This window comes from Solea senegalensis, linkage group LG5 (assembly GCF_019176455.1).
Source record: "Solea senegalensis isolate Sse05_10M linkage group LG5, IFAPA_SoseM_1, whole genome shotgun sequence".
Taxonomy (NCBI): domain Eukaryota; kingdom Metazoa; phylum Chordata; class Actinopteri; order Pleuronectiformes; family Soleidae; genus Solea; species Solea senegalensis.
Genome location: NC_058025.1, coordinates 10,134,677 through 10,148,755, shown reverse-complemented (window position 1 = coordinate 10,148,755; position 14,079 = coordinate 10,134,677). Strand labels below are relative to the sequence as shown.

The window sequence follows — 14,079 nt, the reverse complement described above, 5'->3', positions numbered from 1 at the left end:
TGTTGCAACGTTCTTTTATCATTGTAACCTGTTCTGCTGTGTCAGACTGGAAACAGTGGGTATTGGAGTTCATGGTCAGTATTCAATTCATGACACAATTATGGCACAGACAACGTTAATGTGAGAACATATTAGCAATATTTATTTCAAAGATTTTACAAAGGCAATTGTGGATCTTTAAAGCTTGTATTACTGACAATGTTAGCCCTTATTACTCTTGATACAAAAGGTTAAACTAACGGAGAAAGAGACAGTCCTCCCACCTCGACTGCTCATTAGCTTTGAGTTAAATACTGTAACCTTTCTCCATTCATGTTTAAATAAGATACCACTGTTGTAATAAATTAAACAATCTCCCAAGGTTCCTTAAAACAACGACATTGCACTGCACATGTTAAATACTGAGGGCCATGTTGTATAAAACATTCAGCTGCATGTGTAAATGCAACAGTCTAAACATGGACTTGAAGTTCAGAAAGGTCTTAGATGTCAGCAGGATCAAATCCGTAAAGCTATCATCTTTCCAGTATGTGTGCTAAGGGAGCTCATCGGGTTGCTCCAAATAAAAAAAGAGGGGGGGTCGTAGTGTTGGAGGGAGTGGAATGTGTCACTGCTGCTGGGATTCGCTCCAGCACATTATGACGCAGCCGCCATGCGGATCCTCTCTGGGTGGAACAGCAAAGCATTCTTCGCGGCTTTGATAGTGTTTTTCATTAGCATTGCCACAGTCATGGGTCCCACACCTCCAGGTACTGGAGTGATAAAGCCTGCTTTCTGTCTCACACCTGAAAAAGGACAGAAAAAAAACAACCTTAGAGACACAGAGTGGCTTCCTTCAGATGCACAACCATGTTCAGAGTCCAGCCCTTACCTTCAAAATCCACATCTCCAACTAATCTGCTCTTTCCGGTGATTGGGTCCGTTATTCTGTTTATTCCGACGTCAATCACCGCTGCTCCCTCTTTGATCATGTCCGCTGTGATGAGGTTTGGAATCCCTGATAGGTCATCGACACAGTTTTCAGTTAGACCACAGGAGCAAATCAGTCTCCAGAACTAACATACCGAATATCATTGTGACAGACGACTGGTGACACTAACCTGCAGCAGCCACGACTATGTCAGCGATCTGTGTGTGTTGCCGAAGTTTTTCTTTTGGAGTGTAACGATGAGAGATTGTAACAGTGGCATCACCTGCAATAGAACAGAATCAGCGTTTAGTGTGTGTTTTTTTTTTTAAAATATATTTTAACTCTCTCCAACATAATCATACACAGAAACCATAACCTACCTCCGGGTCTCTCGTGACGCCCGTCTGTATGAAGTAACATTGCAATGGGCATGCCTACATTCTTGGAGCGCCCTGCTACCACGACATTCTTCCCCAGAGTAGGAATACCTGACGGCCAAGATTTTAGGTCATTAATCAACTTCATCGTTTTGTTTAGTAGCATTTCAGCCCTAAGAGGAAGTGAGTGTTCTTTCCTGTTACCTGTTCGTTTGATAATTTCCCAGACTCCCCAGGGTGTAGCGGGAAGCATAGCGGACTGATCCAGACACATGCGGCCCACGTTAACTACATGGAAGCCGTCAACGTCCTTGGTTGGGGAAACCGCGTTACAGATGATTCGTTCATCAATGTGGTCTGTCACAAAAGAAAGATTATGAGACACTCTGAGCAGAAAAGGACATATACACAGTAGAACATCAGTGATTTGACTATGACTAATGTCGTGTTTTCTGTACCTGGCAGTGGCAATTGGACTAGTAGGCCGTCCACACGGTGGTCTGTGTTGAGTTTGTCGATCAAATCCAGTAACTCCTCCTCACTGATGTCTGAAGACTTAACAATTGTCTCACTGGAAATTCCTGTTGGAGATTGAAGTCAGAAAACTGGCTCAAAACACATGAATACAATATGCTCTTGTGCGATTATATTCATTGAGGCTTTGCGAATATGCGTGCCTGTTTTGTCACTCACCGACATCAGCTGCCGCACGGGTCTTGTTCAGGACATAGGAGTGACTGGCTGGGTTGTTTCCTACTAGAACCACACTCAGATGTGGTCTCCTGTTGCCGGCATACATCCACTTCTCCACGTCGGCCCGGGCCTCCTCCCGAATCTGCCATGCTATTTTCTTCCCTGAGATGACAACTGCTGCCTGCCTGAGAGTGTCAACAAAAACACTTGGATCAGACGAGTAATCATTAACTTGCATAATGGATTAACAAGCTGGGGTTCAGCTGTTACTCAAAGACTTTATCATTCTCAGAACAGGAATTGATTGTTTTCCCAGTGTATATAATTTGAATAATCCATAAACCTAAATCATTTATCTGTGGAAAAAGGTGGTATTTTTCCTTCTCCTCCCTCACTAGTACTGTGTAATACAGGCATTGTGACTGACAAGCAAGAATGTAGAACAGTAGCCAGGAGGGACAAGTTGACTTATAACAAAACACAGATAAATATTTGCTTTACATTTGAATGGAGGGCCACATTAACACATTAATAATATGGCCATGTCATAGAAAACCTGTAATCCATCTGGACCACCCACTCTTGGCAATCGCTAATTCTATCCTTAGAGCCTCTGTCTGAGATGCCAACGCATTTCTAACCCAACGTTTGGTGTAAATTGATAAGGCAAAAAAAAAAGAAGAGAAATCAGTCGTGAGCAGCCTTTAATGAGAATCTAATCTTGTCCTTGAATGTTTGAAAGGTGCTTATAAATGAAATGCATTATTATTATTATTTCTTATTATTATTGTTAATAATAAGTATAGTTGGACAGTGGTGCTGAAATAGTTAAAACTGCTGTATCGTGTTTTTAACTGTGTGAATAATGGCATGGTTAAACCTATAGTGTTGTTTCATCCAAACACAGCAAGGTTTTTTTTTTACTATTATGTAACGACTGACATAGACAGTAACTGAGGAGTAATGAACCATTAGCAGTGACATAACTAACCATTTCACCGTGCCAAAACTTCACAGAAATGTAGCACATCAGAGAAAAAGGGTGAGGTCATGTCAGTGTTCCAGGTTCAGGAAAAAAATCAGGTGTCACAATTACACCTGATTTAAATAGAAATAAAACTAAAGTTAAATAAACCTGCCCCCTTTTTTTTCTCCACATAATGTTAAAAATCACTTGTAAGGAAGTTGCTTTAATCCAAGTTATACTACTGTTATTGTTGTTTTCCATCAAATGAAATGTATTAATGTTTAAAAAAGGTGTATCAATTTTTGGTTATTAGGTTATTATGCATGCATAATGGGATGTGTGCTTTAGATGATTAATCTCATGACAGCAGATCATGTGCAGGGACCACACGAGATTTGGGTTTTAAAGGCATTAGCTCATTACATTACATAGAGTCATGCTGCACACACGTTTCCAATCAATACCTGCACGGGATTCTGCACATACTCACTATCATCTCTTTTTTCCCACATCATTATTATTATTGTTCTTCTTTATAAACATTTATAAATCACGTAAATATGACCCCGGACACAGTGGCTGTAATACACTTGCCACTGTGCTGTGCAAGTCAGCTGCACCTCGATCTCCACTTGAAACCTGGCTCCTGAGGACACAGGGTGCAAGCACTCAGAGCGATTTCATCAGCCACCAAACTGCTGCACTTCTGCCGGTGTGACGCTAGGGGCGCGCGTGAACGTGACCAACTGCAGATATTTAGTGCTAATCAAACAAACCCTCACTCAGGCACGGTCTTTGGAATTAAATATTAAAAGTCGATGAAAAAGCAGGACTATGCGCATTCGGCATATACATTTAGGTGACCGGGGACGTGTAAGTGTCTATTTCTGTGGTGTGAAAATAGAAAAGACCCCACGAACATGTGATACAAGTAGAATGAAATGTTCCCGTCGGAGAAGAGATTGAGATCGGCACTCACCTCGACGCAGACGTGTGCAGTTTATTGGCGTGATGTTGGGAATGCTGGCACAGTTTTGTAAGAGTCCTGATTGCTGCCATTCTGTTCGTTTGAAGGAAGAAGAGCCACCAAGGCCGGTCACAAAACTCGGAGTCTAAAGCCCGGGCTGACGGAGAGGCGTATGCAACCGAGCGGGAGCTCGACAAGGCCTTTTAAAGTCTCTCCTCTCTCCCTCCCATGACGTGCTTGCGTCACGATTATCCGCCGCTGCTGCCTCTGCCACTCCCTCTGCTGCAGAGATAACGTAACGGTTCCACCATGTTTCCACGGAACTGAACTCAACAGAAGTGGCCCCACACAGCCTGAAATACAATCTCAAACACCGAACTCCATGACGTGCAATATCTGTAATCAACTAAACAGTAGTTTCAAGAATGCGTAGGTCAGAAAGAGAAATGTTTAGTGTAGGTCTACTGCAGGGAAAAAATACTGTGTGGATGGAAATATCTGAGAAAACTAACTTCATTTCTGTCATTTTCATAACTTGATTTCTGAGCCAGTCGTAACTTTACAAAGTGTTACAAATGAAATTGTCAAGCTAATGATGTATGAGCAATATATCAAAACAATAGATGTATTATTTTTTCATCTTTGCCTTAAAACTTTTTATAGTTGTGCTTGAGCAACCCTAACAATGCGAGATGGGCAGGTGTAAGTTCAGTCTACAGGGTATGCTCAGTACCAGTTGCCCTGTTCGTCAACCTCCTTTCCAGGATTTGTTTGCATTTGAGTAAGTATAAGAAGATCTTATTCATCAATAATATCAATGTTGTTGGTCCTCCTAAATAAGGTTTATTTCCCATTTAAGTTACACTACAATCTAAGATATATTTGTATATGTATATGTAGGTTTAAAATAATAGACAGTCATTATCTACTGCTTTGTTATGATAGAAACAAACACAGGAGGAGTATGTCATTTAATTCATTTACTTTTGCATAGCTTCTCCAATTTTCTCCATGTGGTATCCTGATATTTATGTTATACTTACCTGCAGTACCACTCCACACCACAGGAGGTACAGTTGACCTTCAGGGTCAGTTTGGTATAATGAGATTAGAGAAAACTCTGGATACAAAAAAGTTATAACCTGCTGTGTTGATGCTCTGTTATGTTTGTAATGACATTAATAACTACGATTATCCTGAGTGGTTCAATCATAAAAATACTGAAGTTGCCACACTCCATGTCTGGTCTCAATCTTTTATCCATGTCTGTCTTTGATGTGTGTGTCTATAGGGAATGGTAGGTGCCAGTTGTGGACCGCTTGAGGACCACCTCCCTGAAGACCTCCCTTGGGCCACATACAAGTGAACAAACATAGTTTGTCTGGAAAGTTGAAAGTTCAATAAAATAATTTTCTTTTTAAAAATCAGCATCATGTTCTAGTATTTGAATATATCAAATGATCTGCTGGTACCTACTGCCCACTGCCTAATTTACCTGGCAACAGTTGAATAAGGGGTGTACCGGCACTTATTTTTTTCCACCTAAAGCATTGAATAACACTCAATAATAACGCTCACCACAACATAGCAACATATCCATGGATTAAAAATTGAACAGTACTATGTGAAAGACTGATTTACTGTGAAACAAATGCCATCATGGAATTCTTAGACTTAGACTTAGACTTCCTTTTATTGTCATTGCACAGAAAACACAGCAGTAAAAACTGGCAACGAAATTTCTGTTGCTTGGCAAGCAGATAAGATAATTCTGTATATAGAGCCGATTTTATTTATTTATTTGTTTTACTTTCTTGCTGAGCCAGTCATGAACTGCCATGTCCAGACTTGTTTTTATTCATGTGATAGCACAGTTGTGTACAGTGCACACACACACAAACACACTTCACCCAAAGTAAAATTGTGTAAGTACACAATTTAGGAAATGTAGTGGAGAAGGTAAGCGTTGCTAGAAAGATATAAAAACAAAATAAAGTACAGATACAAATATGAATTGTGTACTTAATTACAGTAAAGTATTTGTAGTAACAAATGTTCCATTTTTTCACTGCCAAGTCACTGTCATATACAATAGCGTATGTATATTCTGACATTAATAATCTGCACAAATCTGCTGTAGTTTTCAAGTAAAGACAATTATACGTACATTTGCTGGTGGTAGTGGCAGATCCACATGTGGCCGGTAGGGGGATACAGTTCTCCTCCTGCTGAACTTCAACTGAGGACAGATAGAGGAAGAGCTGCTGTGGGTGCAGCAGCTCGTCTTTTGCCTCAACGTTACGGCTAGCAGACAGCAGCGACAAGTGATCCAAACTGTGTAATTATACAGCAAACTTTACTTTTTAAGAACAGGCTTACGAATTTTGGACGAAAGTCTTCAGTGACCGTGTCTCCAAGATGAGCTTCCTGTTGTAAGTAAAGTTATCAGTCGTTTGCTAAGTTGCGGTTAACGTTAGCTTCGCCTCTACGAAGTTCCAGCGAAGGAAATACCGATTAGGACGGGACACCGTCACAGAAAACAAACCAGCTCACAAACAAGTTTCAGTTCAGCTGAAACAGCCCTGTCTTACACATGTTTATCATTTGTCTTCGTAAGATTAGTTGTGAACAGTAGTCATTTATAGTTACCCAGCACTGGCACAAGTGTAACTTTATTGTAAACTATTAAGTTACGTGCTATCTTGCTAGCTTGATAATGAATGCTAGCTCACGACTAGTTAGCTAGATTAGCTCATATCATCAGTCCGTATTGAGATAAGATTAGACGTGTTAACATTAGCCGTCATCCATACTTTTTAGTGCTGTACTTCGCTGGTAGGTTACTGTCAAAGTGAGTTATTAAATCATCTCTTCCGTTGTTTATAGTGGTACTGTCCGGCTTGCTTTCCTGTTTAGGCTGTAATAATATAATAATAGTATACTCTTTATCTACTGTGCAGTTCTGCGTCCTCAACCAGGGAAAAGAAAATACAAAAAGTTTTTTTTAATATACTATACGTATATACATTTTGTTGTTCTGCTTTTTATTATCTCAACGTGTGGTGATCTGATGTAGTCTTGTCTTGTGTCTACCCCTGTATATCCTGTTTTTTGCTTTGTCAATCAAAGTACTCACTTGGTAAACATTTGTTTTGCTCTATAGTGCTGTAAAATGAATTATTACTATTATTATTATTGTATACAACTACAGATCTGTAACAATGTCTCCACAGCTGGGACTGATAATGAATTATGGTGAATGTGGTGTTGGACAGTACCAAATGTATGTCTGTAATTGAAGCAACAAGTTGGCAAATGCATTTAAAAACCACATTACTTGCAAAAAAATAGACATTAAATACATGATTTCATATATAGCATTTTTAAACTGGCTTAGAACACAGAACAACCAAAAATAACAAACATATTTCAACTGGAAAATTATTAATTGTTTAACGCTAACTCTCACAGACACAAAAAATTCACATCTAAGGCTTTTAAGTATGATTCTCAAAGCATCATTATACACCACCTTTAGTTCCTGCATGCCAAATTACCACAGTTTGTCTGCAGCTGTGTGATATACAGTACATAGGTGTACAATACACAGTTAAACAGAGAAATCTTCATAGCATCAGAACACTTGCAAGGATTTTGGCTTGGATATACAACTGGCATTTAATGAAACACATTTGATGTAGTTTTTACAGCACTGATACTGTTTACTGAGCAAATGCCTGCACTGCATATACAAGTATATACTTTTAGACCAAGAGTTTTTAAGTCTTATGGCCTGCCTGAATTTTCTCATGGTTTCTCATATCTTTTCTGGGTGGTGAGGAATTAAATTGGATTTTAGTGAGAGCTACAGAAATAGAACTGCTCATGCAAAGGTCTGGAACATCATAGTCTTATTAGTAGTGTTATGATTTAATGCAATGTCAGCATCTCTGTGTTGCAGCAACGGACTAAAAATGCAACCATAATAATAATAAAGTCCAAATAACTACAAAACTACAGTTTGTGACTGTAAGACCTATTGTTATACCATCACAGGCCCATAAAGGTATTTTGACACTTCTGTTCTTGCTTTATCATGAAATGGTCAATACTGTTACATCCTTAGTCACTAAACAAGTGTTTAGACTCAAACCATGACACAACAAATGAGGCAGCCAAGCATCTTACTCAAGATACTTGATCACTGCGAAGCCTCCCTGCAGCTGCTTGCACAAACCAGACAGGAAGGCTCATCACATGTTGGTGCCTATACGGATCATCTGTTTCCAAAAATGCCACTGTTGCCATGCCTTGTGCACATATAGTTGCTTAGTTGCTCTTTTGTACTACAGTAAATTAAGGTTTCTGCCTTACTATATGAAGTGCCTTGAGATAATTTATGTTCTGATTTGGTGCTTTACAAATACAATTTGATGTGATTTAGTTAGCTGGTTCCATAAACTTTTTGTTTGTTTTCAGTAGCAGTCGCTCATCCAAGACCTTCAAGCCGAAGAAAAACATCCCAGAGGGCTCCCACCAGTATGAACTGCTGAAACATGCTGAAGCAACTCTGGGCAGTGGGAACCTGAGGCAGGCCGTCATGCTGCCAGAGGGAGAGGATCTCAATGAGTGGATTGCTGTCAACAGTGAGTGGATGGTTGTGCTGCAAACTACAATTAAATTTTTATAATCTGGTTAATGTTAAGATGAGCATTTTGCATGTGATCAGATGAAAAGAGTTTACAAACACAGGCGGCATTTGTATCCACTACATTATTTGTTGATGTATTATATTTAAATAAAAGGTACCTGAGAATTGTAAAGAAATATAAGGTGTGTTCAAATGCAGAATTTAATATGTAGATGTGTAAAATATATCAGTTCATCTGGGAAAAATTTACAATTTTTTCAGCGGTGGACTTCTTCAATCAGATCAACATGTTGTACGGCACCATCACAGAGTTCTGCACTGAGACCAGTTGCTCAGTGATGTCTGCTGGACCGAGGTAATGCACAGGAGACATATTGACAGCTTTTTTAAATGTATTGGCATTTTTAGTTCACGATGGCATTTAAGCTTGCTTTGCTGCATAGCTGTAACAAGTTCCACTGAAACGAAGGGAAACATTTAGCACTTAATTGTCGGAAACAAGGAACTTCACGCAGCTCATGTGCTTCAGAGGATCACTAATTACTGATATGTGGTCCAACAGCATAGTGATACTGGGCTTCCTCATAAATACCTAACCCTAAAGACAATGCATCATTATGTCTTGTAAAGAAAACAAATCGACGACTTTGTATTTGTGGTGTACTGACTGAGACATAACCTTAAGTAAAATCACTTTAAATGGCTAGTTAAAATAAATTCAGCTGACTTGGAATGTCCTCACTTGATCAAAATTGATTGTAACAAGTCAACTCATGTGTTATAACCTTCAAGTTAAAATCAGCCCCACCAAAGAAACAAGCCATGAACTCACCAAAGGCTGAGATTAAGTAAATGCAACTGAAATACGTCATCTGAAAGTCACATGCGAAAAACAGGAATTAAACTTTGTAAGTGGTCCCTGTTGAAGCTAGAATCTAGATTTGCAGCTTCCTCTATCCTAGACTGAAAACTGCCCACAGTCTTTAATCAGAAGGAAGAGACTTGTACTTCCTGCCGACAGTAGTTGCTGACAACAATAAGATTGTAGACAGGGGTTTTTTTTGCGTTTCGCTTTACTGTGCAGTTATTTTTAGCTTATCTACTGCTAAATGATGTTTCATGTACTTAAATAAAAAGATCAATCTATATATTCTGTTAATACGAACATATGACTATATTCTGTCTATATCTATATAAACCACTTATACACCAGTTGCTCCACTGTACATCTTACTATTTTATGATTATTTTCATAATCTAGTAATCTGTTGATTATTTTCTCCACTCATTTGAGTACTTTTTTGGTCCGTAAAATGTCAGAAAATATTGAAAAATGTTGATCATTGTTTGACAAACCCTGGAAATGATGAAGTTCTCAAATGTGTTGTTTTGTTCACAAACCAAAATATTTCCATTTAATGATTTCTTTGTTATATGGCGCAAAGAAACCAGAACATTGTCACATTTCACTCAAACCGATTAATGGATCAATATCAAAACAGATGACGATTAACTTAGTAATTGATCAATAATCAAATAATTGTTGCAGCCCTAATATAGATCACTGTATCTATGCATATATTTGTATGTATATATTCTGTCATTTATACTATATACATATGTAAATACCTATACTGTAACTATGTTTATATTCTGTTTATATCTGTATATCACACTCATACTTCACCCATTGCCCCACTTTACATATTACATCTATATAGACCACTGTTGTTTGCACTATTTATACTTGCTTTTTTTTTTTTTTACCGATCCACAGTCCTGTCTTTGCACTTCTGGTTAGATACTACCTACATTTAGTTGTCTCTGTACCTGTACTCGGTACAATGACAATAAAGTTGAATCTAATCTAATGTAATCTAAAAATGCAGAGTCACTGCATGTTATAGTGTATGTAAAGCTTTTACATTTGTGTCTCGTGTGTAGGGTGTGCTAACAATTATGCGAGAGGTATAAATTATTGTTAATTCTGCTGTGTTTTTCCTGTAGATATGAGTATCATTGGGCTGACGGCACAAATATTAAGAAGCCTATCAAATGCTCTGCACCCAAGTACATCGACTACCTGATGACCTGGGTGCAGGATCAGCTGGATGATGAGACACTTTTCCCCTCAAAGATTGGTGAGTTTTGAATTTTGTGTCAATTTATGCTTTGTGATCATCTTAATCAGTGATTTAATAATATTATATCCATGAAATTCTCGGCAGAGAGGGAGAGATGTGCAGAAATACTGTGTGGTTACATTGTTATTCAGAAGCACGCCCCTATCCTATGAATATTGTCTTCACACAGGCTGTAATGTAGAGAGACTGCAGGGTCTCGTGCTTTTTTATTTAAGAGGCTATCAAGGCTAAAGAGGTTTGTCATTTGATTTGTAGTGCATTTTTTTTCTTGACTACTTCTGTTAAGGCGATGTTTGGCATGGAGAAAGCAAAGCAGACATTGTATTGGCACAGCAGTGCACTTGCTGTTGCGTCATAAAGTATAACAGGCCTTCCGCGTGTTACATTACATTCCACAAAGATGTGTGTCAGACACATGCACAAATGAGAGCATCACCACTGAGTTGTGCCCGTGCGTCCACATTGCACCAAGGTGAAAATATCTCTTTTTGTATGTTGAAAGAAGGTTCCACTGGTCTGAAATGAGCTCTGGACCTCGCATCATCCAGATGAAGACTTTTATTTTATATATTTTTTTCCCACACACTCATCAAGCAGCAACCCTGCTGTGAGTGAAGTGCAGTGCTGATTATCCGTTATCATTGTTTTAATAATTTTTTTGCTTTGTTATTAACATTTTTCACACATTTTTATTTGTTTGACTCTACTTTGGCCTGTTGGGTTTGAAATATAACAATGCTCCTAATGATTTAAATCTCATTTGAGTTTGAGTTAAGTGTTTGATAGATTTCACACCGCAAACAACGCAGGAATTAAAGCCACACACTGCCGTTACCCAACTTAAGAACAGTGAAGTGGTACACTGAGACAGGGCTAAGCACTGTACTGTTGTTTTCAGTCTAACTGGTAATGTGTCTCACATGGAGATGCGCTGTGGTCTGCTCTGATATGGGATGAAAAGCTTTGTGATTGTTTGAAAAAGCACATGCTCTTCAGCATTTTCCACCTCCTCATGTCCCACAGGCGTTCCCTTCCCCAAGAACTTCATGTCTGTGGCCAAAACCATTCTGAAGCGTCTGTTCAGGGTTTACGCTCACATCTACCACCAGCATTTTGACTCTGTGATGCAGCTGCAGGAGGAAGCCCACCTCAACACCTCCTTCAAGCATTTCATTTTCTTTGTTCAGGTGACATAATTATACACAGATGGCATTTCATCAACACCATGATTCCAAGACTGTGTTGACAAATCACATGTGAATAACTCTGACAAAGCTAATGCATTGTTTTCCTGTGTTGTGTCGCAGGAGTTCAACCTTATCGACAGGCGAGAGCTTGCGCCCCTGCAGGACTTGATTGAGAAGCTTGGATCCAAGGACAGATAGATATTTCATCACATACAGTATCTTTGTTTTTTTAACGGTTTCCTTTTCTCCTTTGTCCCTCTTTGTGACCTCTGCTACCTCCACATCTTCTGCTCTCAACTCTCAACTCTGTGCCTTCGTCTTTTCATCTCCTCATTGTTTGTACTGTATTTTTTCCCCTTTCGTTCCTTCTCTTGCCTTTTATGCTGTCTTTGAGCCTTTTTCTCAACTTTGCCACTCTTGATCATAGTGCAATGTAGAAAAGTATTTTTTCACAGGACCATGTGGTTAATGCCTTTCTAAGGACCAAGACTGTTCAGAATTTAAAGTAAAAATCCAGCAAAATTCATTGTTTAGAAAGGTTTTAGTTATTGAGGCAGTTTTCTTATGAGCCTGTAGCTATTGTAACTACACTGACTGACCAAATATCCCAGATTAGATTTTTTTAAATGTCTTGTTGGTTCACTGGAGGAGCAAGAAAAAAAGGTCTTGGGATGACTTTTCCATCTATGACAAATGTGTAGAATTGTATTTTCAAATTGTATTGCTCTGTGACACAAGCTGGTTGGTGGTGTCTAAATGGTATGACATCACTCGAGTAGGAAATTGGTCCCCACTGTGTGTTAACTTACTTCCTGAGTGACTCTTTGCTCTCACAGTACCCTGTGATGGTGATTGTGAGATGCCTTTAAGCTTGCCCCCACAAAAGCCCGCAACCAGCTGCAATTATAGCTGTTTCAATTTGTCAATGCAATATTGTTTTTGCACGTTTTCAGTCACTTTCTTCATTGAAATTATTGAAAATTAGAGAAAGTGTAATAGATAATAGAAGTAATAGATATAATTAGCCACTCAAAGCTTGTATATGACCTGAGTTAAGGATCTGTAAGGTTGAAATCCTCCTGTCACCAGCAATCATAGTCTAATGTGAATTTTTAATTTTACTCTCATTTTATTTCATTTCTGTGCGGCCGATTTATTGCAGAACCCGGTGTTTCAATGCTGGTACTAATATGTCTCTTCACAAAATGCGTTTCCCCTGGATTGAAAAATGCAGTAATAACTGGTGCGACCGGGAATGATGCGGATGAGTTACCTGTGGTGTATGTAGTTTTCTTTGACAGGCGCCTTATTAGTCATGATTCATGTTTAATAGTAATTTCCTGTGCTTCACTCAGGCTACAACAGCAGGGCTGTTTGTACTGCTGTCCTCATAAAAACTGATGCAGCTAATATTTCTGATGAATGTTTTATTTGGCAATGCAAGGGAACTGGTCCATGAACTACTTCACGCTGGACCTAATTTATTATTAGACAATCATGTAACAAATTAGGAGCTGTTGGATAACTGTTATGCATCGTCAGGAACCAGCCAATGTGATTAGGTGCAGTAGACTTTCTTTTTTCATTTTACAAATGCTGTCCCCCTTTTTATTTTAAGCAGTTTGGAAAAAATGTATGTTTGATTCACCTTTAAAGTGTGACTTTATCCACTTTTAGGCCCTTTAGTTGCTTTATTAAAAAAGCATCCATTATGTTACTCATTTATGGGCATATCAATATATTTTATAAAACTGTGTTATTTTACAGATTCTATTGGAATTCACATTTCGTCCTCTCTTTCAATCGATTCATGTTCTTCAAATGTATTGCTTTGTTTTTGCAACTGTGTTTTTAAACATTTTGGCTTGGAGTTGCAGTTAATATTACACTGTAAAGTAAGTTGTTGACTCAACCTTTTCAAATAATTAACAAGGGCTCTGACATGAATAATAAATGTTTTATATACAGTATATTTACAATAATTTCCCATCATTGGGTAGCTGTTTAGACTATGAGGATGTGAAAGGATATATGTAATGCTTTCAAAAACATTTGCTGTAAGCTATTTCAGTGTTTTATCAGAACAAAGCTGTGCCTTACGACAAGGATAGTGTCTGACATTGACAGAATTGGTCGTTCATAAAAACTCAATAAACACAGAAAGGACAGTGTTGTTTTCTGTT

General features: G+C 38.5%; 2 protein-coding genes and 1 long non-coding RNA gene across 4 annotated transcripts; 2 read left to right on the top strand and 1 right to left on the bottom strand.

The window, feature by feature from the left end:
- Positions 1-119: 119 nt before the first annotated feature.
- Positions 120-4,107, bottom strand: mthfd2 (methylenetetrahydrofolate dehydrogenase (NADP+ dependent) 2, methenyltetrahydrofolate cyclohydrolase). Its single transcript, XM_044026845.1, has 8 exons — positions 3,927-4,107; positions 1,981-2,165; positions 1,746-1,868; positions 1,492-1,644; positions 1,291-1,398; positions 1,101-1,193; positions 872-997; positions 120-785 (listed from the first exon to the last, which is right to left on the bottom strand). The coding sequence occupies exons 1-8, from the start codon at positions 4,004-4,006 to the stop codon at positions 637-639; spliced, it is 1,017 nt and encodes a 338-aa protein (XP_043882780.1). The 5' UTR covers positions 4,007-4,107; the 3' UTR covers positions 120-636.
- A 72-nt stretch (positions 4,108-4,179) lies between these two features.
- LOC122769934 lies at positions 4,180-5,342 on the top strand. Its single transcript, XR_006360481.1, has 2 exons — positions 4,180-4,695; positions 5,206-5,342. It is a non-coding gene; the product is annotated as an uncharacterized LOC122769934 (long non-coding RNA).
- Positions 5,343-6,147: 805 nt separating this feature from the next.
- Positions 6,148-14,064, top strand: mob1a (MOB kinase activator 1A). Of its 2 annotated transcripts, none has more exons than XM_044026926.1 (6): positions 6,148-6,346; positions 8,394-8,560; positions 8,827-8,920; positions 10,573-10,706; positions 11,733-11,896; positions 12,017-14,064. In XM_044026926.1, the coding sequence occupies exons 1-6, from the start codon at positions 6,333-6,335 to the stop codon at positions 12,092-12,094; spliced, it is 651 nt and encodes a 216-aa protein (XP_043882861.1). In that variant the 5' UTR covers positions 6,148-6,332; the 3' UTR covers positions 12,095-14,064. The 2 variants fall into 2 exon arrangements, with proteins under 2 accessions (XP_043882861.1, XP_043882862.1); XM_044026927.1 differs by having other exon boundaries at positions 6,149-6,346; positions 8,397-8,560.
- Positions 14,065-14,079: the final 15 nt, after the last annotated feature.

What these genes read in the sequence shown, in the direction of transcription:
- mthfd2 (XM_044026845.1), bottom strand. Translation starts at nt 4,006, where the DNA reads ATGGCAGCAATCAGGACTCTTACAAAACTGTGCCAGCATTCCCAACAT. An exon ending in GCGTCACGAGAGACCCGGAG is followed by an intron (nt 1,194 to 1,290) that starts GTAGGTTATGGT and finishes GTTCTATTGCAG; the next exon opens with GTGATGCCACTGTTACAATC. An exon ending in TGGAGATGTGGATTTTGAAG is followed by an intron (nt 786 to 871) that starts GTAAGGGCTGGA and finishes GTCCTTTTTCAG; the next exon opens with GTGTGAGACAGAAAGCAGGC.
- mob1a (XM_044026926.1), top strand. An exon ending in TGAGTGGATTGCTGTCAACA is followed by an intron (nt 8,561 to 8,826) that starts GTGAGTGGATGG and finishes CAATTTTTTCAG; the next exon opens with CGGTGGACTTCTTCAATCAG. An exon ending in ACTTTTCCCCTCAAAGATTG is followed by an intron (nt 10,707 to 11,732) that starts GTGAGTTTTGAA and finishes CATGTCCCACAG; the next exon opens with GCGTTCCCTTCCCCAAGAAC.